Consider the following 26,846-nt stretch of genomic DNA (forward strand, 5'->3'; position numbering starts at 1 on the left):
AGAGAGATGTGAAATTTAAAATTAAAATAATATAAATATTCTTTTCAATTTAAATTTCAAAGGGCATGTAAGGGCAAAGTCGATTATTAGGTCGAACCATAGTAGTCTCATTCGATATTTAATAGCACCGTTAGAGTAACAAGAATAGAGATATGTATAAACAATAAGGTAAGAGTGAGACAGCGCTTTACAAATAAAAGACACTTCCAATATGTCGTTGTTTCAATAATCAAGTCCTTACAAACACATTTTTATTTTTTGTAATATATTTATTTCTTCCTATGGAAACTCCAAATAGGGAACCATATATAATTAAGGAATTGCCACTATAAAATCATCATGAAATTGTTTTATGGGGCATATTTTTGAAGTTACTTTTAGGTGACTGTGCAAAAGTTGTTCGGTGCAAAATTGTACCATTAAAAACAGTCATAGAAAGTGTCTGTTAGTTCAATGTTAAAGACGACTGTTATTCTGCCATAACTAGAAAACTATGTTATATTATACTCATACTCATTTTAGAGAGGCTAAATTTCTTAATTATGTATGGTTCCCTATTTGGAGTTTTCATAGGAGGAACTATAAATATTGGAAAAAATAAAAATGTTTTTTTTTTTCTACTTTTCGATTCGAAATTACAAAACAACCGTAAATGCCAAGTACATAATATGTTAGGCCAATTTTTAGAAAATTTCATGGAGTACTATTATGTATTAACCATGTGCCCCTCCCCATCGACATCAACTTCTCCACATTCTACTACTATGCTACTATTGGGACAGTTTTGCTCCAAAGTGTACAAAATTTTCTTTGACAATCCTCCTTTATTTCAAATTATCTTTGATATAATGGACAAGGCGTGGAGCCATGCACACTTGCTTATTTAAAAGTAGCTTTAATTCATAAAATGTATAAAGAAACGCGATAATCCAATGAAATACCCACTCGCAAACGTCTTTTTCGAGAGAATATTGTTGAACACCTTTATACTTACAAATGATGCCTAAATCAACACAGGATAATACACTCGCTCGGAGCATGTATAAGGTACCTAGTTAAAATGCAGCAGTTTTCTTTTATTTTCATGTGTACCGCAAGAATTAGTTGTTTTACTGGGTAATAAACAAAGTGTGCGTTAATTAAAGGATTGTGGAAGTCGCCGGTCTCTTATTTATACGCACTTAACTCGCTCTTTTAATCTTAATTTAGAATCAGCCGTAAAAATATTTACCCCTTGCACATTTTCAAAGGATAAGATAGAATAAAGTAAGGACGTTGTTTACTATGTTTTAAAAGCATCTCGCCGTAACATAAAATTTATTATAACATCTTAATTATATCGTAAAATAGTTTTACTCACTACCGCTTATAATTATATTTAGATTTCTACTTAAATTACTACGCAATGAACTTACAACGACGTAATCATATTTCTTTTGATAGGTGCGAGTACTTGTTATGTAATTCTACTTTGTAAATTAAAAGTTGAAAAAATGTAAGCAGGCTACGATTTATTAAAAACTTTTTTGGATATCAGTTAAAAATGTAGCCTACGTCACCGTCGTCACCGAACAATAATATCGAATCTATTAAATAAAATAGGACTAGTAAATAGATTCGATGCGAGACTTCACCTAGTAATGTAGGCACAGCGAGCAAAATAATGTAAACAAATATGACAGCTTTTGTTGGCATTTGAAGTCTAACCTATTTTTTATGGTGGTTGATTTCACTGAAATATTATTAACCAACATATATTTTTACAAAAAATTGATACAATTAAAATATTTAAGTATACACCGTGCTTTTTTTTATTTCCGTTCATTTCAAGGATGCATTCCTGAGCTAAAATGAAGCAACTTTCCCAAAAACACCGGTATTGTAATTAGCTCCATTTCGGAGATAATCGATATTTTATTTTTATCTGATAAGGCCCCTACCCTACGAGCGTATACACTTGCCTTAGGGCCTGTTTACATATTTATTAGTGTTAATTTTATTAAGTTAATGTTAAGTACGAATTATTAACATTTGCTACTAAACGTAAGTACTATCTCGGACGATCGATGTTCGGAATGACATTGATATGTCACAGTTTTCAATTGTTTCGTTGTAATTATTTCCTTGTTAGACGACCGGTTTGGCCTAGTGGGTAGTGACCCTGCCTACGAAGCTGATGGTCCCGGGTTCAAATCCTGGTAAGGGCATGTATTTGTGTGATGAGCATGGATATTTGTTCCTGAGTCATGGGTGTTTTCTATGTATTTAAGTATTTATAAATATTTATATATTATATATATCGTTGTCTAAGTACCCTCAACACAAGCCTTATTGAGCTTACTGTGGGACTTAGTCAATTTGTGTAATAATGTCCTATAATATTTATTTATTATTTATTTATAATTAAATGTTATACTCATGTTACAACAACGCTATATGCAACATTTAATGTTTTTTTTAAATACAAATAAATATTTATTAAACAATTTTTTTTTTATTTAAGTATGCCATTTAGTTTCCTTCATCTTACTTACCCATACCCCGAAGTTAACGGAATTCAATAAAAACACGGTGTATAAATTGTTGATAAGATTATGATTGTCGTAAAACAGTGCGTGATTACGAAGTATTGAAGGTAAATTGGTTTGTTAGACAATATTTAAAATTTCTATTGGAATCCACTTTATAATATGAATGAATTCCGTTCATAAAGTGGGTATAGAATTTTGCAGCTGTGTGTAGTGTGTACATACAAACACTGCTAAAATGTGATCCTTCTTTTCCGTTTTGCCGCACTCGGAACATGAAACGCACATTTGTTTGAGACTAAACTCACTATTGAATTTAGAATTGCTTTCGATTTTCCACGTGCCGAGTGATTAACTTAGCACTTCGTAGTAAATAATAGACGCTATTCAGAGAATGGAAAGTATTGACATCGGCATTTAGCACGCCAGCGGTAAATGAATGAATTTACAGCGGAAATGCGCGCGGGTTTTCATAACTTTGACAGGCGAGTGTCATTTTTGGCCTTCGGGGTTGTCTAAGAATCCCAGTAGTTGGCACTTGCTGTAGGAAATAGTAGTTCGGCGCTTAACGCTACATTGAGGGTAACAGGGGCAGATTCAGAAAAGGAAGGCATAATTCGTGTACCTTGCTATCGAAAATCACATTTGTTACTTGAACTAATCATCTGGGTATTAGCTGACTAATATTGCCTAATTTTGGATTTAAAATATTTGAGGTTAGGATCTTGTTGGTACAATTTGAGGATTAGCAGTTGATTTAAAATCAATTCTTACTAAATGTATATATTGACAAAATAAACAATTACATCTTCTAAAGTCAAACACTACAAAAAGCCTTTACTTTGCAACGAGCATTTTTGACGTGAAAAGAAATGCGTTAACCGCGAGTCGGGCTCTAGCGGAGTCTATTCACAGATGTTGTATTCGACCACAAGCTCGTTTCGAACAAAGCCAAACCAGATTTTGATTCGTATCACAAAGAGATTATACTGGTCCGACTGTTTTCAAAGCTTTGTGAACTTCACTGCAGGTGTTAGCATGAAATGAGAAATTGGTCAAGTGCGACTCGACGCATCTTCAGCCGGTTTTGTTTTTAATTTAATTGTGACACCGCTGTGAAAACTAATTTTGCTCATAAACTTCTTGTAATCCCGTTATTACAACCTTATATTTAATATCACCTGCCCTTTTAAAAATGCGTGATAATACTTCTGCATTTTTAACCACGTCTATTTAAGAACGAACTCTTTGTTTAGTCGTACCCGTCAGTCTGTTGCCTCAAAATCCTTAATTATAAAAAGCTGTACTTAATTATAATTTTTTTTACATCTGTTAGAGATAGTCTTTTAGCATTTAGTCCGCTTTTTGTACGTCCTTTTCCTTTGCAATAAGTATTGTATTTACATATCTGCATCCACTCTCTGGATTCTCCTTTTTATAGTCTTTATCTGCAACTTATTTTAATTATTTTAGTTGATCACCTCATAGTTTGTATTTTTTTAATTTCTGATGTATTATATAGCACCAACTAGTTGTTAATTCATTTTGCTGTTACTGTCTCACCAAAGTCCTCACGACACAGGCTTGACCTAGTGTGAGGGCTACTGTTAATCTAACCGCAATGTATATAAAATTTATAATTACCTACTTTTGTCAACCCTGCCTCTAATCAACTCTACCTTGTTAATAAAGAAATTTTATATTTGTATTTGTATTGTATATATAAATAAATAAGCCCAACCAACAAGGGGCATCAAGCTGCATAAGTCCCTACATCCACTGGACCCAAACTGCGGGACCTCAAGCCCCAAGAACGTAATAAACGCCATACAATGGCGTCATTAATCCTTTACGAGGTTGTTGAGCCCGGTGATAGACAATGGTGGTAGTCGCGATTGTGAGCGGAATTAATGCGCACATGCAATGGGAAGCAGAGATGACCATCCTTGAACTTCGGTGCATTCGATGAGTGCCAGCGCGGTAGATTCGTAGACGTTGTTGCATTGTTTCTTAGGGCAGGAAAACGAAGGAAAACAATCCATAAGGTTAGAAACTTGCCAACCTTAAAGTAGGTGGCAGAGGATGGGGCACATTGATCTTAGAAACGACGATGTCTTGAGCAGAAAAATACTGGAGAAATGTTAAATGACTACACCGGTTCTAGCTTAGATACGCGTTGATAGGGTTCAGTAATAAAGTAATATAACAGGAAAATCACATTGGGCATTGGCCTGCTACCCGCCGCTCAGTTGGTATGGTACCCTATGGAAAGAAACTTACAGTCGAGGGCACGTCAGAAGTAACTGTCATCGGTTTAGCGGCTGATAAGTAATTGTCGAATTCAATTACACTTTAGCTAATTCGATGGACTGTGTCGATAAGTGGTTAATCGAGACAACCTAATTGCATTTAGTGAAACAACATATATATCCCTAAGGTTTATCCCCGGTTCAAGTCGAACGCCGCATAACACTGTTCCGGAATATATCATCATAGTCCTGACGACTGCATGGGTTTCAAAATTTGCCAGCTTAATTTTAACTCTGTCAAATTGACAGAGAGTCAAACATTTATTGGGGCCTATGTATGTATTATGTGGAGGATGCGGGTCTTCAACTGGAAACCGAGGTATTATTACTTTACGTAATTGCTATAATGCTCTCGACAGTGTATACGAAATGTATGGTACCGTATAAATCCAATACCTACCAGGGATCGGAACCGGTTTTTTGGAAAAACTTTGAAATAAACATATATTTCGGTTTATTTTATACTCCAAATATAGGACTCGGTTGTGTTTTTAGATAACAACTTCGTATTATTAGATTGCCCAATTAGAAATGAAATAATTAACAAAGAACGAAAAAATACCGGTTTCGTTCCCATACAAAAAATACCGGTTTCCGATCCCTGATACCTACACTGTATCTGCAGCTATTTGTCTATCGTAGTTACAGTGCATTGGATCCACAGAGTACTATACTGAGAGGCTAATAATGTTTAAATAGAGTGTTTACTATGCATGATATCACAGGTTTGCCAGGATCTCGTCCTATAGGGCACCAAATGTGCATGCGCAAGTGACGGGAAGGGCGAGATGACCAGCCTTGAACTAAGACACATTCGATGAACAATATTGTAGATGGGTTAGTCAAATTTTCGCATTCAGTTGCCTCCTCAGTCTTCCGAAGGAGAATTAAGATATGGTTTCTTTTAAAATAGTGATCTATATACAATATATAGGTACATTCGCTCCAAAAAAAAAAAAAAACAAAAAAGCCCTAATTAAAATATAACACTACATAACTCAATTACGTAATACAAGAAGGTATTATACTAACAATAAAAATTGAGTTCGTTTAGATTGACACCAAAATATTTCATAGGCGCAAAATTATTTACAAAGCAACTTAGTGTCATTTATATCATCAAAGGTTTATTTTAACAAAAGAAGTGGAACACCTTCATTATTCCCTAAAGTAAACTTAGTAAAGCCCTTATGATAACCGACCTCCGGTAGGAGATGGCACTGGAAGAAGAAGAAGTAGAACATGTCCCAGCAAACTAATTTTTAAAACTTGGCATCAGTCGCTTCTTTGTTTTGAAAACAATGTCGCATCTACAGCTCCGACTCGATCTAAGGTCGATGCAACGCAAGCGATGAATGCGAAAGCAGTCGCCATTTCTAGGCACGTCATATTCGTATTACGCACATGTAAAATCACACACATACATAAATACTTAGAAATTCTATTCCTTTTTGGTTTTATTCCGATCCCACAAGTCAGCGTGGTTATAAATAAGGAATTTATTTTAAGTGCCTAGATTGAGGCACACTACGATAAGCTGTAAGCAAGTTACTTGTGCAAGTTTGTGTAAGTTGTATGTTTGAGTAAAGGAAATAAATGTACATCCTACACGGATCTTAAAAATTGTTTCTGCCAGGGATATAATAATGTATCTCATAACTATAGGTAATATCTCATAAGCAGATATTAGTTTTGAACTAGTGAATAAAGCAGTGAAAGAAAAACAGAAACTAAAATAGTAGTTTATTATTTCCATCAAAAAAACTGCATTAAATAATTGATTTTCATTTATTTTTTTCTGTTACGTTCCAATATTTAACAACAGTACCGGTCAAAAAACGCGGCAGTAGTACATTCGCATTTTTATTGCATGTCACCATGCCTGTCACGTTCTAACAAGTATGTAAGTGCGAAAGTGACGGGCATAGTGACAGACGATAAAAATGGAATCATGCTACCACCGCTGAAGGCGATATAATTTTGGCCGGTATTGTATAAACTTGATAGTTTGGCATACGACAGACAACACAAAATATTGTCATTTTATTCGGAGCATCACAAACTTGTTTAACATAATTAACGATACGATCCTTATAAATAAGACAACGTAGTATTAAATTCGTAGTGAAATCCGGATAAGCTGATGCGGACTCGCAGCGGTTTATAAACTTGCGAACGGTCCTGAAAACTAAAATTAAACTCGAGTTGATACCCAGTAAGAAAAGCGGAACTCAGTAAAGTTGTTCATACTCAGAACTTGTCATAACTTGAACAGTTTAATCCGAGTATTCAAACTATAATATCAGACAGAGAGAGAGAGAGAGAGAGAGAGAGAGAAGATTTTTTTTGGAATATAATAGATTTATATAACTAACCGACACTTCAAAATAGGGGGGGTGGTAGGGCTTTGGGCACTTTTTTACTTAAGTCGTAATAAAACAGTTATTTTTTAACAAAATCAACTTTTTGTTTCGTACATAATTTCCACATCTATTTGGCTGTACTCGTACTGTATATATAAACTTTATTACAACAGTTTCCTGACAAAGAACTTGAATGTTTTTATTTTGTACAAAATTGCGGTCTTGTGAATTGTGATTCATCTAGATTTCACATAATATTGGCAAACAAACGAAATATAAACATTAAATACAAGATTATAGGGTATACACACTCAGTGCCCAATGGAGAGCATTCACTTTCACAGGACTTTACTAATTAATTGAAATCTTTTTTGTAGTCTAATATTTTACCCCAGATTTTACGTTAGTGTTAACTTTCAAAAACGCATTAGTAGATAAATATAAAGAATCATACACCTTTTCGCAGATGATGTTTTTATATCGTTCTAAATCACATCAAAATAGTTACTTTTGCACATGCGAAACGGTAAACGGCATGTGATGTTGAGAACTAAGTAAACAAAATTACTGATGATATTTGCCTGAGTGGTATTGCCAGTTACTAAGCTAAAGTACCACAGATACTGTCAGTATACAAAATTAAGTATCAACAACACGTCTCGAGTTGTGAGGTGGTACCATAACCTACCGACTGTCCAATGCTCCCCTACCTCCCGTACGCCACAAAACTAAATATCATACAACATTACATTTATTATATTAACTGCACAAATAATAATAAACAAGTCAGTGCAACCCGTTCAGGTATCAGCGATCTTTACTGCCTATTCTGCAGGCTTATCTTAATGGATGTCTAAGTAAGCCTTCATAACTATGGTCTGGAGAGTGGATTACGGCTAGAAGTCTCATTACAAACGCAGGCAAGTTTATCGCTGGAGAAATTCGGTATAATAGCGCTCTAGGATCGCTATAGATCTGAATATCACGTTACTCTGGTTCGCTCAAGAACTAGATAGGCTCGCGTTTGAGTGGCCAGTGAGATTACACGGCTAGGTATCACAATAAAATGGCGAAATGAGCGGGCCAGGCAGCCAGTAGGTTGAGGGGTCGACGCCCTCAACCGGTCGCGCTTTTAAAGCTTGAACATGAGCGAAGCAAACTTGGCCCACTTTTGGCAGATATATCAGCAAGATTACAGTACGAGTACAAGTCAATTTACATAATTGTAATGCGCTGGTGATTATTTCATCGTTTATTCGGATCTTCAACTTTACATCTGTATTGTTCTACAGTTTTTTTTTTCTAGTAAAAAAGACTATCTTGTCCGAACATCGGCTTTTTCCTGTAAAAACTAGAAAATCGACTACGAAAAGACACGTGAAATATATTTCATTTTAAAACTTGGTATTATTCATGTTTGTTTAAAGAACAGTCTATAGGCAGGGATAGTACTTCCTACTTATGTCATACAAATTTATAACATTTATAGTTGCTCTGTAAAGTGCATGTTACCTACCTCTATCCGGGGCTGGCGCTCCGTCTAGCTAAAAGTATAGGTTGAAAGACAGGACCTAAAGTGTTTAGATGTTTTTTATTTACCCAATTCTCGAAAGACATGTTTTAAAGGCAGTCTCTGCAGAAATAAATACGAAAAATTTAAAGAGCAAATTCCGTAAACGTAAACGTCCGTATTGTCCCATCCGAGATGGCATTGAAAGGATTCCAACACCGTGGCGGTCCGTTTGTCATGATTTATTGGGCAACAGAGACGTTTATGATGATTATGAAGGTGCGACGACATAGTTTCGTAAATCGAGTGCGATGTTTAAATGACGATCAATTTTCGGACAATCCTTAGTGCGATCTTACTTATTTTACGATCAGTGCTTTAATCACGATTCTGGTTATTGTTTTGGAAGATTATTTATTTATTTTTCAACGGGAAAATGCCTTTTGTCATAAAATTAAAAACAAGCTACAACATATTACTACTCATAGTAGTCATTGTAAACATATTTATTAAAAGCATAGATATAAAAAAATCGTAGCATTCGAAACAAGAAGTTCTGCAGTCAATAATTAAGAACAAAATAATTTTGTCTCCGTGTCCTTAAGAGAAATAAAGGTTCAACCTAAAGGTTTAAATTAGCTGCTCAAAAAATTGAAATTTAGCGAATGACCCATTAAAGGTCGGGTTGAAAAGGATTTTAATGGAATGTTACACTCGATGATTTTAATGATTATTTCGTGTGTTATATGTACGAGTATCAAGAAAAAATAATGCATAAAAATGATCCAATTTAAACTGTCATGTATTTACGGTGACTAAAAATACTTGAGTAAGGCTTAGAACGCACTGCGGTTAATTTCTTGCGATTTCAGGGGCCCATTTCTCGAACTTACTTAGACTATAGTTATTTACGATACAAGTACAGAAAATATGAAGTTCGCAACGAGTGATGATAAATCAACACACGACACGAAGGGAGTGTTTTAATCGACACGAGTTGAGAAGTAACCATTCGTACGAGTATCGTACAACGTTTTACAGTGCATATTGCTCTTTAAAGTTTCGAAATATGCACGAAAAGTGCTCGTTCCGCACGCGTGCGGGAAAGTAGCACCATATGTACTGTAAATATTATTAGTCCGCGAAAAATCAAGTCGTATGGGTGTCCATGGCAACACACTAATAATATTAGACTAATACCGTTCGAGAAATGGGCTCCTGAGCCGCTAAAAATGTAACGTACGGCATGCGTCATAAGCGCGCGCACTTGCAAGACGGAACCCGCAAGAAATTATTCGCAGTGCGTTCTAAGCCTTAAACCCTAAAACAGGGGTGACTAAATGGCGGACCGCGGTTCGGATCAGGACCGCCAACGCGACCTTAAGACTTTCTTATTTAATAAACCATACCCCTGAAAAAAAAATTGGTGACCCCTGCTCTAAAATTAGCCTAATAAAAATGAAGGATAAAATTTTGTTTAGTAAAATTTTACAGCTAGCGGATTCAATAGACATTGTCTTGTTCTAGCATTGTTTTTTGTCCAAGTGACATAATTAATTTTGTCAATAATCAAAGATTATGTGATCATTACGTTACGACTTCACGACTCAATTACTTTATTACTCACAGCGACTCGCTAATTCAAGTGTATTTATACTAGCGAATTATACAAATATTGCAAAATGAGAGTCTGTCACGACAAAATACACAATATCTTGCATATTATGAACTCGTAACCCCCACGTAACCGTAGATATTATATTTTGTTTGTTGTTTTGTCGCAATGTGATTATAATCCGCCAGGCCGCCACATAATTGGCTAGATTAATTAAGTAGTTTAATTTTTAATAAAACTCTATTTGTAGAGCTATCTACAGAGCCCAATGTTCCATCCAGAGCTCAAAATGAAAAAGGGTCTTTAATGCTCTAAAGCAGGGGTCACCAAATGGTGGACCGCGATCCGGATCCGCCTATGTTATATTTTTACACATTTAATAAACTCAAGTAGAAACGTACCGATATGGTCATTATATGTGACATTATCTATGAAAAGGGACCTTATTGTCGATGGCGCTTACGCCGCACTGCGTAGCGCGGCGTTGTTTATAATATGGGAGTATCGTTGATAATAAGCGCCGCCGTAAGCGCCACCGACAATAAGGTCCCTTTTCATAGATAATGTCACATATTTTCAAAACCGGACCTCTGAAGAAACTAATTGGTGACCTCTGCTCTAAAGTGTAGTTTCGGACTTAGCGCACTGTATATATTATTTTGTAATCAGACCCCTAAAGCTCCAGCCTACATGTACTCGTATAACAACTTAAAAAGTCAGCCTCTATAACGATACTTTTTCGTAAAATGGTAGTGAGTTTTCATTTTAGAAGTAACGTTCTTGACTTTTTTTTACATCAGCGTTATCAAGTTGTTTGACAATCCTCGTAGCAAAACATTGTAAAAAAATAAGACTACTTCATTTTGACACTGTTAAATATGATTTGAGATTACATTTCAGAAAACTGCCCCTTACAAATGATATATTATAAAGAGTCTTTAAACTATTTTTTTCTTTTTACAGAATTAGAAATGTGTAATAATTATATAATTTTTGATGGTCATGCTAAACTAACATATTTTTTTTAAAGTTTTGATGCTACTCCGAGTTCTGTGATTCAATTACAGGCCATTTCGAACGTACCTACAGTGATATCGAAATGACATCTAACTAATGTCATTCAGTTATCATGCATTTGGCTCGTACTTGTCCGTACATGTATTGGCGCGGTCGAGACGCACGATTACTAAATAACATGATTCAAATATCATTCTCATGTCAGTGTATGTTCGAACTGGCCTGTTAGATTAGTCGTCTGACCAATCACAAGATAGTTAATTATAGAGACCATTCGTTACCTAACCAGGCCCGAATGTGACATAGGTAACTAATGGTTGGTATTGTGGGTACTGCCTGGTCACAATACTATTGAACCATCGCCCTTACCGACGGGTCACATTAATCTCCCGCTCGGCGGTTACTGTGTCGACTAACGGTACAGCAGCAGATGGAGCCAGTTTCGCCTACTCTCGACCAAAGAGCGGTTACTGCAGATGCGCTAGCTCCTTATAAAGGGCTCTTGGTTTAGAGAAAAGTTACAAACACTCCCTTATACTTTAGGTGTGATTATTGATATCTAAAAAAACCCCGATTTCGTCACTAACTAATGCACTCACTCACCGATGATAATTTTAGCTCATAGGGTACTACCCGAAGTCCTAGAGAACTGAAATTTGGTATGTAAGCTAGTATTAGTACACAAAAAACAAGAATCTAAAACTTGGAACTTTTACTCATTAACCTCTTAAACTAGGGGATGAAAGTTCTGCAAGTTTTGATGCTAGAGGTCTGAAAATGTATATAAGGACTCCTTGTTATAAATATTAAAATACATATTTCAGAATTATTAGTGAATCACCCCCCCCCCCCCCCCCCATGCACCCTTTGAATTAGGGGATGGAAGATTGTCATAAGCAACTTACAAAATGAAGTGAAATCCCACCAAAAAACATTAATATAAAACGTTGCCAAGACGACACCATAAAGCTCGCACTATCGAAAAGGTACTCGTATCAGATCTCATGTAGAGCCAAGCCATATATTTTGACTAACGTGTAGAGTTTCAGACGTTAGGGCTTGTAGAGTTAGAAACTTGGCTCTACATGAGATCTGTTACCTTTTTGACAGTGTGAGCCTTATGGTTTCGTCATGGCAACATTTTACATGAACATTTTTTTGGTTGAATATTAATACCTACTTGAATGTTTGCCTTGAGGATGGGGGATGCAGTCCCAAACTTTTGAACCCTCTCTAACTAAAGGTAATTTTATTTTATTATAAGATATCTGAATTAATTTAAGACTTACACTGTCTCTACCCGAATCTCTCTAGTTCCTTAAAAAAATTTATTATATTAAAACCTGACCAGTAGTATGTGATCACGCCCATATTGCGGAATTTTATTGGAACTATATTTTTCGTACTAAACTGAACTGTCACCATATACATGAGAAAACAAGCGCCCTCTTTACAATGATAATATATTTCTAGTCGGGATTTATAAGTATACTTAAGTAAATACACTTCTAGAGGCGTGACACAAAATGAGTGAAGCCAAACGAATGCTTGTCTCCAACTCACGTAATAAATCAGCGTGATTCGGATAGTGATAAAAGACAAACAACCCATATGTCGAGACATTAAATAATCATGACAATATCAAGCCATGAGTCAATAGTTTGTGCGAGTCGACGTATCTTTAATTTAATAAATTGCATTGGTATTCGACCTGTCTGCACTTAACATTCTTTGGGGCACTAAGTACTCGATGCCAACGATCTGAACCCGACTTGTATTGTGTCATGCGCAGTTATGCGATGTTTGTGACCCATATCCGTGGTAATCGTACAAAAAATGATCATTGTCAATTATGATGATGTCGTAATTAACTTTTTAATTGTTAAGTATGTTAAATTTAACAAGCGGCAATTTGCCAAATACGCATGCTAAAAAGGGGAAGTTCTAACTAAATTATTAAATTATAACAAACAGAAATATATGCAGACGACATAGTAATCAGTTACGGGTGCTGCTGTTGGTACATAGCAAATAGTGCAAATTCATATCGTATCAAAAATCAAAATGCTCTTTAAAATGACTACAAATTATGAACAAACTGTCAATTTAAAACGACTGTACAAAAAGTTTAAATCGTTTTAGCATTCCAACTTAACACAAATACCAAAAAGCTCAAAAATAAAACAGTTAAACTACATTACAACCCGTCGAGTTGTTGAATAACACCGTTACAACAATCATATAAGAGAACGCAAAAAACTAATCGTACGTAAACGACATGCGATCACAAGTCAAATGCATAACCTCAATTCATTGGCTATAAAAAATATATATCTTTACAGTTATCTATCGAATCATAATATAATATGTTGTGCGGCAGGCTTCGGTCGTTGACCTCTTCTCTGCTTTTGGTTTGTCATCTCGTTCGCAAAAACTAGTTGGGGTCGCAAATGTATGAATTACTTTGCAGCTACAAGTATAACCGTTATATTATTTTTGAAATGAGAAAATATCTACGGAAGGCTTAATATACCTACCTTGACTGTTTTAAATATAAAATGTAAGAGAATTCTAAAACGTTCCTTAAATACAAAAATAACAGTAGGTTCATAAATATAGAAATACATAACAAAACTAGATAGAGAAGTGAATTTTCTAAATAAGTAGGAAAATATTATAACATTAACTACTTATCATAATGTTCATACAAAATAAACCTGTATAAAGTGGTAAGTCCTCGTACTTCAACTGCCATTTTGTTTCTATATACATTACAATACAACCCTTTATGGGTTATGTATATGTATATTTATTTATATACTAACACTTAATATTTTGTATCCTGAATAGTTTAACGCTGTCTTAAATACGTTGTGTGTTAATACAAAGTTTGGCCGTCACTATCTATGTATGCCAAATGCAATCCTTTCCAAAGGGTACTTTAGTAACTTCAGACATGTCTCTTTTCCTTTATGAGGATCAAAAATAGCAATGCAGACCCTGCACAATACATAGCTGAGGATATAACCAAATATTAGTAAGGCAGAGAGAGGTCATTATTAAAGTTAGTACTCCCGGCTTAGGCATTAAGCTCGGCACAGAGCCGCCGGCGGATCCGGTCGCTCTGACACAGAAACCCGGTACGCCGCTCTGACCCAAAACGGTCGGGTGCAACGACCGCATCTCGTACCCTTGCACGGCTTACGTGCAATGTTACAAGTGCACAGACTACCTCTGACAGTTCCCGTGTTGTAAAGGATCCGGTCGCTCTGACACAGGAACCCGGTACGCCGCACTGCCCCAAAACGGTCGGGTGCAACGACCGCATCTGGTACCATTGCACGGCTTGCGTCCAATGTTACAAGTATATAGACTACCTCCTACAGACCCAGCGTTGTAAAGGATCCGGTCGCTCTAACACAGAAACCCGGTATGCCCCACTGACTCAAAACGGTCAGTCAACGACCGCGTCTCGTACCCTTGCACGCCTTATGTGCAATGTTACAAGTGCACAGACTTCCTCTGACAGATTCCGTGTTCTGGCAAATATTCTCTGATAACTTGATAACAGAGATATGACTCTGTATAAAGAACCATTAAACTATTGCAGATATTTTTCAACGCGAATTGACGAGATATTTTTCTATTTTGAGAAGTATTCCAGTATGCCAGGCCGCGTAGCCAACGTTACAATCGTTAACGCTCTGTAGCGTATCGTCGTCATCTCTCTCTATCACTCTTCTTTATTAGTGCGACTGTGACAGTTGCGTTTCGTTCGCCATGGAGCGTGAACGATAGGCACGTTGGCTACGCGGGCTGATACTGAATGTACAATTTCGAACGAACATTCGCGGTGAACCAGTTCAGAAAACTTTTGCCTCGATCCTTACGAGCGAGCTAAACTCCGCCTCCCATAGAGATAACCAAATACGATGCATTTAAAATTATTTATCTTAAAAATGAAAAGGGTAAAAGCAGGTCATGAGATAAATAATAGGTAGTAAGGACAGTTTATTAGTTGTTGTTGTTTAGGCTAAACTTCGCCTCCCCATAAAGATAACCAATTAGGATGCATTTTGGATTCCTTCTCTTAGTTTGCAAATTCCGGCCGTCACAATGACCATGGACGATAATAAACTTTACCTGAGCTAACGTTTTTTTAAGTGCCATCCTATTGGTTGTCACTTTTGTCTTATCGCCTCACCGCCTGCAGGACGTTAAAAAGATTTTCGCCCTTAAGGTGGTTCACCGCCAATGTCCCCGATTGTACGTATACCTTCTAAGTATGCACGCCAGTATAGTACGCTCTTTTACTTGTAGGAAAGTACTCCGCGAGCCGCACTACTTAGTTCCATCCTACAACTTTGTATACTACAACAGTCCACATTTTATATTCCAATTCACATGAGTAGATATAATACCAAGAACGAATGATAACGCTAGTAGTTTTATATGTTCCATCTAGTATTCGTAATCTGTGAATCGGTGGTTGCAGTTTTAGGTCAGGGTGTAGTAGAATAAAGAATTAATAAAAAAACTCTATTTGCTCAGTTTATTTTATATCGTGCAGAATATTATAAAAACTGCATCTTACTGCACACCTTAACATTCAATATTAGTCATAGTCAGTGGCTATAGTTTTATGTCACGGTAAGCGGTAAAAGCAATAAAGCTACCTATGTTTTTGCCAAAAAATATATTTTTGGTACAAGCTTTTATCGCTGACTGTGCATTTCTTCCCACACGCAACTAATACTATCAGATCTCTTGTAGAGCCAAGCTTCTAACTCTAGTAGCCCTAACTTCACAAACTCTACTCCTTAGTCAAAATATGTGGCAAACACGCGGGATGGAATGTCCTACAATTCCTCCCGGTGGTGCGCATACTATTTTTCTGATCGACGGAGGCGGAAAGCGGCAACTTCGTTTAGCGCAGCGGGAGCAAAGATGACGCTTTCCGTCCGGAGGGCAGAAAAGGATTTTTTCTTCCCTGGTAGGAGGTATCAAAGTGTTACTTTTGTTCTAGGACATAATTTTTTTGCATACAGTTTTTTTTAACCTAAGTAATATTTTAATACATAATAATGTCAAAAACAGTATATGTACACATGGTAGCAAAATTATTTATTATTTAACACTTGAATCCCTCACTTCTTAAATTTTGGAGTCATTCTCTTCGTTCAGGATTCATTGTACGCCCACACCGTAAAGATATGTCATTTTGCTCCCTTGTGACACAATCTACCATTACAAGATATCAACATCAGCCAGTCAAAATGTATGGAAGAGTAAATTTCTTTTTTGTGATTGGTTTCATAGTAAATGTTGCTCAGTACCCATCCCACTTTAAGTGGCTGGTGTAACACGTTGTAGATGATGTTGTTGGGGAAAAAATCCAGAAAGCCTACTACCTAACCTACGCTCTTCAACCTGTATGTTAATGGACTAATCGAGGCGCTCAGTAGAACCCATGTCGGCTGTCATGTGGATGGAGTTTGTGTCAACAACATAAGCTATGTGGACGACATGGTGCTGCTGAGCGCGTCGGTGTGTGGGCTGCGTAAACTGTTGCGAATTTGCGAAACGTATGTCTTAAATCATGGTCTTAAATATAAAGCAACCAAGAGTCAGTTCGTGGTGTTTGAGTGCGGTCGCAAGAAGACAATGGATAGAGTGGACCATTTTAAGTACCTAGGCCATGTTCTCGCGACCGACCTCAAGGACGACCTGGATGTGGAGAGGTAACGAAGGGCCCTGTTGGTCCGGGCGAATATGATCGCCCGCAGATTTGCAAGGTGCTCAAAAGAGGTTAATGTCACACTGTTCAGGACATTTTGCACTTCCCTCTACACTTGCAATTTGTGGGCGCAGTATACGCAACGGGCATACGGGGCCCTTAGGGTCCAGTACAATAATGCATTCCGGGTGCTGATGGGGCTGCCCCGTTTCTGTAGCGCATCGGAGATGTTCGTGACGGCGTGCGTGGACTGTTTTTATACTACCATGCGTGTACGCGCAGCATCCCTCGTGCGCCGGGTGCGTGGCAGTCCCAACAGCATCCTACGAATGATAGCGGATAGGGTTGACTGTCCCTACTTGTCGCACAGTGAGGGATTGCATTTCCCCATCAGTGTTGTTTTATTTTAAATTAATGTATGCTGTACTTACTAACCCCTTAGTTTGTAAGTTCTACTAATAAAAATGTGTCCATGTGTTACATGATATAAAATTATTCATTCATTCATTCATTACCCATATTTGCACCCATCAAAGTTCCTGCTTGGCGTTTTAGGGTTTAATTCCTTACAGGTGAGGCGTAACCACGGGCTATTGACTACTGTATGTAATGTCTTACGGGGGAAATCGGACTGCCCTGAATTGGTTGCACAGCTCGTACGCCTGTTCGTCCATCTGTGGCTAAGGCCCAATTTAATTTCCGACCACGAAGTCGTCACCTATTAGCGGTGCTTAAAAGACGCACTATGTCCCATGGCAAATCACCACTTGTCCGCGCTCTACAATATATTAACGCGCTCCTCGCATCAGCACAGGAATGTGATGTATTTGCAAGTAGTTGGATGGATCTGTGTAAAGAATGTATGAAGTTCTGTGAGACGATGGATAAGCGAGAATCTTCTGTCTTTCTTTCTTACATTTGTTCTGTTTGTCCTTTCTAGACTGTAACCTAATTTGTATAAATACTGTCTATTATAAATTTCACAGTGTATTAGTTCGCTGTAATGCTGTGTAATTTTTTTGAATCACAAAAAAAAAATGTTGCACTCACCTCACGGTCCACAGAGGTCGTGGCTATATGAATATCACATTTAGCGCGAGACTGACATTCGACATAACAGCTGTTCCCCTCAACGACAGCATTTAATTAGTTTCATTGATTTTTGCACATATAATATTCAGCGGCGGTGTCATGGTCGCATTTTTATCACTTGTTTGTCATGCATCACTCTCGCACTTTTCGTACTCTTTAGAACGTGACAGATGTTAAAAACCGACCATCTTAGCCTTACAGGGCTTAATAAGACTGACAGAAGAGTTTTTTTTGGTTAAAAGGCACTTACAGCACTCTATTTGATTAAACGAAATGTCTTGGACATAACGAATTAGAGACTGATCGAAACTGACATGACATTTAGGTATTTTATTTATATTTGAAACAAACGTTATTTGAAAGAAGTTTTTTGGGTACTTTCATAAGAAAACACTGACGTATTATTTTACAGTATATATGGTGCTACTTTGCCGGACTAGTGCGATAATTAGCACATTACATTACATTAATTTGTTTAAGCGACATTTAACGAAATTATTATTAGAAAAATGTAATTATAATGTCAATGATTTCATTAGTGAAATACGTTTTTAACACATAATTTTAATTACATCAGTAGTAATTATTGTATTTTAATTTTATTAGGCATGCCAGGTTATGTACAGGTTAGACTGTTATATAGATAGGTATACTATATTTTGTACGCCGAGAGGCAGAGCATGAAGGACAACTTTGTACAGTATAACATCTCTATATTACTTCACTCATGTTTGACAAATAAATTATCTTTATCCATTTAAGGGTTAATATGTAAAATAATTTCATTTCAATTTCATTACGTAACTATGTCGAAAATTTAAAGCACTGTAAAACGTTGTATGATACATGTACGATTAGGTAATTTTCTATTTAACCCATTTCCTATTTTTCGCACCTGTATCGTAAATCGTGATATACTATTTATATAATTACACCTGGGGCTGTAATGTACGTCCGAAATTAAACAGAAATTTTATTTTTACCTTTCTTTTACTCACAAGTGTGATAATAGTTATTTGTGTCCCAAGGGAGGAAAAGTAGGAAATATCGTGCCGCGTGTAAAATTGTTACCCGAGCCGAAGGCGAGGGTGGCAAACACGCGGGATGGAATGTCCTACGTTTCCTCCCGTGGTGCGCATACTATTATTCTGCTCGACGGAGGCGGAAAGCGGCAACTTTGTTTAGCGCAGCGGGAGCAAAGGTGACGCTTTCCGCCCGGAGGGCAGAAAAAACATTGTATGTGCGACGGGCGGTACAGAAATTACGAACTCGTGTTAATTCACACTCGTTCGTAAATTCTTGTTTATCACCTTAATACACAATATACTAATAGTGTATACAATGTAATTAAAGGATGTCGAAATAATTATTAACATCTGGGAGACCGAGCTTTACTCGGAAAACATATTCAAACTCGAAAGGGCATCTCAAGGAAAGACCAGTTAGATCGATTTTTCGCCCCAATTTCATCGAAATCGTTAGAGCCGTTTCCGAGATCCCCGAAATATTTAAATATATACATACATACATACAAAAATTGCTCGTTTAAGGGTATAAGATTAATGTATAATGTAAGCTAGATGAGATGTACATATGTATACATGTAGCTATTTTAGGTTTATTTAGTACTTATGCTTGTTTTGTTTATATTATTATTACTTATCTTTTTTTTCAAAATAATTTAAAAAGGGGTAAATATTAGCCATTTTTCTTAAATAACTTCGATATTATTTAAAAACTTACTTATACGAAAATATGTATTTGGGAACATTTACAAACGTTTCAGTTAGATAATTAAATAAAAAATAAGTTATACAAAACTTTTAACTCACGTAGCTTTATTATGCTATATACTCAGAATCTATTTTTGCTTTCTTAATGCTTTTAAATTAGGTATTCTATTAGAAATAATGTTTAAAACATGATTGAGTTTCACTACATGTCGTATGTCTCGTTCGATCAAGGTGCTTTGTACAGGATATACCGAGCTGCATACATTTCCTATGTGGGTAGGGTACCAGCATGTATAATGTGATGACATTGCATTACAATGACCTCGACCTACTTATCGAGAAAGGAGACGCTGACAACGAGTCTTCATACGTTGATTACTGAGTTACTATTGTTTTAAGGGTGTCGATCCTTTCCGTAATTATATGTATACCTACACAATACAATAAACAACTTAGAAATGTTATTTATTTTTTATAATTTGATGGTGTAAGAACGATATCAAATTGTGATGGTCTAGAAGTCTAATAACGGCAACATATAATGAAGTATTGTGTTACTAATTTTGTAGGTATAGGTAACTGCGTACTGTTTTACATTTTACAAAATGACTATTGCAGTAATTCTATGCTATGCTATTTGCTTGCCAGCAAAACAATATAGGTACCTATATACCTACCTACCTATCATTTATTAAATGCGTGCAATACCTACTTATAGTTCGTGTCATCCACGATGACGCGTAGATTTGTCAAAATTAACCTTTAATAAGATGACAATACTAGTCAAGGCACACGTCTTCGTGAATGACACGATCTGTAACTATAGTAATTATAACTATTATAAGAAACGTCTTTGTGATATGTGGTTAAAGAATTTTGATTTAATTCTGCCTGCCCTAGCCGTGTTTATTATTTATTCATTACACTTATCAAATACCTTCAATAACAAAAAAATAAATGTCTGTTTATTGTTTAAGTTCCAAATAGCTACTAATATCACAGTTAAAGTGGCCAATTGATTGGGTGAAACTTCTTTTCGTTGTCTTGTTTCTGACCACTCTATCACGCTTCTGTTTTTGTCTTTTATTAAATAAATAAAAAAGTTAAGTACTATTGCATGTCTTTCTAGCCGTAGATTATAATTTATAATTTTCATGGGAAAAATTTAAAACTACATTTCACCCCATAAAAAAGCTCCACTCCGTCACATTTTATGGGGACATAAAACAAGACAACGAAAAAATTTTTAACCCAATTATCTAATCATCCTGATTTTGTACCTAAATTGTACTAAAATGACAGATCGATCGGGAAATTTGGGGCAATGAAACTGTCATTTCATATTATGTAGAAACTTATCAATCTTCAAAGCACATTATTTTGAAATTATTACTTTAGTAAAAAAATCAAGGTCCTTGCTGTATTCTTTTTTTTTTTTTTTTTAATACTTACGTTTATATACATACAAAAGCTTCGCCAAACTGAAGACAGTTTGTTGGCGAATAGTGCGCTCTCAATTATTATTATAATTAATACTCTGTGCTTTATATTAGGTACCTACAGAGTACACCACAAACTTCATATAGTATACTCAGGTTAAGTTTAAACAAAATTTGCGTGAGCACATAAATTGTTCCACCCTTATTCTTACACTTCGAACATTAGCAATTATCTTTCATTTTAGACCCCACAACCGATTCCAGTACGCAAATGGCTAGTAATTACATATAACCTATTGTTCGAGTGTATACTATTATTACAGGTAATCAATGGGATGCGAAAACTCACTTAACAAATAAACGCTACTCACCCCTGTTCCACGCAACACAACCCCCACTTCCCCACGCTCGCTTTGTTTTATTTTACCTTATACTTATTCCCGCTGCCCTAATTTAATAATCAATGACATTTCTGTCCCCTCGTTAGTTCGTGTCACGTCGATTTTAGGGTCTTATTCTATGCGCTTACCAAGTGTCAGAACGCCCCGTAGCGTAGCGTAGTCATGTCTCTCTATCTCTCTTCCATATTGTTCGACAGTGACAGTTGCGTTTCGTTCGCTACGAAGCGTTAACGATTGGCATGTTGGCTACCCGATTAACTGAACAACGATGGACCTTTTGTCTTTAAGAATTGTCAGTTTAATTTATAAATCATTTCACACACGACACGGTAAAATATCCGATAGCTATGAGCTATGTTAGCATATTCGTCCATGTTATTGGTGTGGCATAGGTACACTTTTTGATATTTACCTAATTGAACACATATCAGTGAAAGAATAAGGATCAAAGTCAAATGGCGTTCTAAAAGTTTTTATTATGTGTCGAAAGATAGCAGCAAATTTACGTCGCTACAAAGTTTTCTTTGAAAATATACCTCTATTTCAATTTCTCTTTGATAAAAGTTACTTAAAACATGATTGGGCCGTATCTTATGATAATTTTTGTTATGTGATTAAATTTATGCTAGCCATCATAATATAAATAATGCAATGAAATAATTAAAATATAAATATTTGTAGTAACTATTTACTCATACCTATCTTAAATGTTTTATATAAAATTAAAACATTATTTTTGACCCCTGACGCAAAATGAGGGGTGTTATATCATATAATATATATAATATATGTTTGACGCCAATACCTGTCTGTGTGTCTGTCTGTGGCATCGTTGCTCTCCAACAGATTAGCCGATTTCAATGCGGATTTACGTGAAAGCGAGTTTTCTTGTGGTGATTCTTAGCTGTTTCATAAAAATCGATCCAGTAGTTCGAAGAATATCAGCTCTTTTTCAAAAGTAAGGCATTTTTGGCACAAAATGGATTTTGTTTGCATATAGCATATAGGGGGTTTTTAATTTTTTTTTAATTTAATACATTTAAAAAAAATATGTATGTGTCCCAGGATATAAGAATCTGCTTCAAGAGCAGCATCAAGCAGCGTTACGAATAATGTAACAGCCTGCCGAAACGCTCGCCATGGCCCATATACTGCCCGCATTGCACCACTGATACGTGAGACATGTTCCATTTCCATTCAAGTACCATCGATAACAGATTAGAACACATGTGTTCCGTCGACGGCCCAAAAAGGACAAATGTCGTTTGAAAAGTTTTTTTTATAATAATTATGTTCGTGACCCAATAATAAGGGCTGATTTCTTCTCTGGGTTTGAAGGTCAGTTAACAGCTTTTGTAAAAACCCCGTAGATATTGCAATTTGTCGAGAAAAGCCCGGCTGCCACCGCTCACCTCACCTTACATTCGCGGGAAGATCTATTTCAATTACCTAATAAGGTGCAATTAGGAAAACTACGAAAATGGCGAAATCCTGCAAATCACTAATTAATACAGTACTTAAATTTTTACATTAGATTAGCGTTTGCGTCAAATCCGCTAGTTCTGATTTTTTGCAGATGTGTTTATGATGTTGGCCCAATGAATAATCCAAGTTTGTGACATCGAGCGCCAAATGCACCTTTGGGAAAAAATCGAGAAAACCGCGAAAATAGTGTGTTTTTGAAGTGAAAACTTCTTTAGCGGCGATGTGCATTTTTTGTGATGGGGAAAAAATGTTAAACTCGCGACAGGTCACATGACCGACAGATTCGTCAGATTGAAAATTCGTAAGGCGGACACGTGACCTGATCGAAAAACTGTTACAATGTCATTGAAGATAAAAAAAATAATGTTAAATAATTGTAATATAAATTGTCATGTTTGTGTACGATAGCGCAATATATGAATATTGTATTTTACCACATAAATGATAGTACTTTTATACTGATAATTAAAGCAATTCGTGCAAAATTATTCCCTAACCATTCCAAAATATCAAAAATGCACAACGTTAATATTCAAGTTTTCACTTCTGCCGGCACACCCTTAGCTTTTTTTAAGATTTGGGCGATTACAACAACATAACCTTAAAGGACTAGTTTTTGTTAGTACCTTCTCAGGATGTTCTCAGGGCGTTTTTAAAGCTCCGGCATATTTATTTATGAAGTTTACTATGTTAGAGTACCCAATATTCAATATTTTACTATAGCTATATACCTGAATATTTACCTACGAAACCACAAATTATCGTTTTGCTTGCCTAGTCAATAACAAAAGCAAAACGCAGTTTATGTGAAATACCTCATATCATTTTGTGATACGATCGGGGCGATAACGTTGCGTACATATTGAAAATGTAGCAATCATAAACACATCAAATATATATACCGAAGTGAATTGCAAAGCTGGTAAGTAAACAAAATTTTAGGTACCTAACTACCATGCTTTTATAAAACACACTAGGGGCCCGTTTCCGGTATTAAACTAATAATACAATACAAATCGTCTTTATTGCACAACTTTAGAATAAATGTACATGAAAACATACACGTGGAGGTAAACAACAGGCGGCCTTATCCCTACAGACCGATCTCTTCCAGACAACCTAAAATCTAAACTAATAATACTAAATAACCCCCGAATCGACATTTTATATGGCTTGACACCAAATACATTGTAAAGCCTACACGTTTAAGAATAGATATTTGGAAAAATAACAGTATTATTTGCGGAAATAAGGATACAAAAATAATGTCCTAAGATAACCGCTATCAAATTAACCGTAATTATTTAGTAAATTCATTATGTTCTTTTACATAAACAGCTATGCTAAATAGGTACTTATTTAAGTATATAAGTATTAAGGTACTATCAGTGTTTATACCGCTATCCTTATCACTACTGTGAGTAAAGAGACAGCGTTAGCCCAGATTCCAACGTGGGTTACTAACGGTATTTTTTTAGTGGGGAAAATCGTATAAAAGGCGGAGCATCAGTTACGAGGAGCAGGCGAATCAACTGATCAAGCCGACGATGTGTCACCTGGAAATAGAGGACGGGGAGTAGAGCCTGAACAGGTTTTGTGTACAACACACTGGTTTCGATACGGGTCTGTCTCCAGAAGAGACCCAGGAAATTATTCTCACCAATACAAGACTTGTTTTGCTGTTTGTTGGCAAAAGGGCCTTTACGTCAGGAGAGAGAGAGAGAGAGAGGGAAAGTACTTGCACAGACGTCGGAAGGGATTGAATAAGTGTTTATTTAGATGTTGTGATTAAAAAAATGACCGTAGCGTATCCAATCCGCGGCCAATATTGCCAGAGTTTTGGTACTTCAGGAAACAGTAAAGAAGCGAATGGAGCGGACGAAGATGTCTTATGTCACCTTGTCGATGCTGTAAAAGCAGGCCTCAAATGCTCGGCACTCTGCAAAATTAGCTCCGGTGTCACTTACCATAACGTTGCCGAGCTTTAAATTGCCGAACAAATAAATGGCGACATTGGCATACCGATTTGCCGATTTCTATGGCTGAATCAGATGATTTTTTTATGAACCACCCACGAAGCGATTAAAATGAACAATTCTAATGCCTTGTAAATATGCTATATATATATATAAAATTTAATTATATCTTAATTTAAGCGGTGGTGGCCGAGTGGATATGACGTTCGACTTTCAATCCGGAGATCGCGGGTTCAAATCCTGACTCGTACCAATGAGTTTTTCGGAACTTATGTACGAAATGTCATTTGATATTTACCACCAGCTTTTCGGTGAAGGAAAACATCGTGAGGAAACCTGCATATATCTGCGAAGAAATTCAAAGGTGTATGTGAAGTCCCCAATCCGCATTGGGCTAGCGTGGGGACTATAGCCCGAGCATGAGAGGAGTCCTGTGCCCAGCAGTGGGACGTATAGGCTGAATTATTATTATTACTTAATTTAAAACATATGTATTTCTTGTGGACATACATGATTTTCCTTTCAAACTACCCAAAAACCATTGTAGGTACTATTTATTTATTTAATATGTATTGCACAATTTAACCTACAGAGCTGATGCTGATGTCAAAATGTAGCATTTAAAAAAAAAACGCATAGTTTATATTGAGAATACCAAAAAAGTACGAAAATCTCGTAGTTTTACGAGTGGTGCAAAGATACCACAGGTCTTTCGAATCTGCAAACTTGGGATATACGGTATTAGCGGTCCCAGACATATAAAAAAATGAAAACTGCAATTTTAGCGATTTCTAGTGTTAGATATGACTGGCCTATTACTTGTTTTTAAAACCATCCCGTGAATCCTTAAAACAAATTTTATTTGCTTTCATTTTATAGTTTAGCGGATTTCCCATACTGCATGACCCTGTATAAGGGTTCGCCGGTTACCATCTGGACTGGACCTATGATACTTATATTTTTCCTAGCTACTGTCCGCGCGATTTCACTGAATTCACTGTTGGATCGCTTAACTTTGAAATCAGTTACAGGAAATACAAGTAAATCTAAGTAAATTACTTAAGGTAGTTACATTTACGCAGGTATACAAAACTTATTTAAAAAGCTATTAAACACTTACATTTTGACATCATGCAGGACCGGATTCATTCACCACTGCCGCTCTCCGTACCTTTAAAAAGCAACTATGTAAACACTTCTAGTTATAAATACAAAAGTCAGTCAAAATAAACGTTCAGAGCGCGCGCACCGACTGGTTACTGAGTACGTAATACATTATCTATTGTATTATCACGCGAATAGCATAAATGTGTGCTTAAATGTTGTCAGTACTCGTGTAAGACAAATTGTTACTATCAGTAATATAATAGAGATCCTTCATAAGGCGATGAATTGCTGTACAATTTTCTTTATACGCACTTTCTACATGATCGTGCTAATTAAGTAGTAGTACTTAGTAGTAAAACACTTTATTGCACATGAGACACAAAACAAGTATATAACAAATGGAGAAACCAATGAATATGTACAAAGGCGAACTTATCCATTTAAATGTCTACAATTGAGGTATGTACGCAGCAATTTTCTGGCGCAAACTTAAATTAAGACCAAAACTTCTTAAAATACTGTCAGCATTTCCCC

At 36.2% G+C, this 26,846-nt stretch overlaps 1 protein-coding gene across 2 annotated transcripts in view; it reads right to left on the reverse strand.

Moving 5' to 3' along the window:
• The window catches only part of LOC133526350 (long-chain-fatty-acid--CoA ligase 1), a 79,955-nt gene that overhangs the window by 51,433 nt on the left and 1,676 nt on the right, over positions 1-26,846 (reverse strand). For both annotated transcript variants that reach the window (XM_061862936.1, XM_061862937.1), the window contains exon 2: positions 26,326-26,376. In XM_061862936.1, coding sequence (XP_061718920.1) covers positions 26,326-26,338 — 13 coding nt within the window. In that variant the 5' untranslated portion in view covers positions 26,339-26,376. The remainder of the gene's footprint in view (positions 1-26,325; positions 26,377-26,846) is intronic.

Source organism: Cydia pomonella, chromosome 16, assembly GCF_033807575.1.
Source record: "Cydia pomonella isolate Wapato2018A chromosome 16, ilCydPomo1, whole genome shotgun sequence".
In the NCBI taxonomy this organism is placed as follows: Eukaryota; Metazoa; Arthropoda; class Insecta; order Lepidoptera; family Tortricidae; genus Cydia; species Cydia pomonella.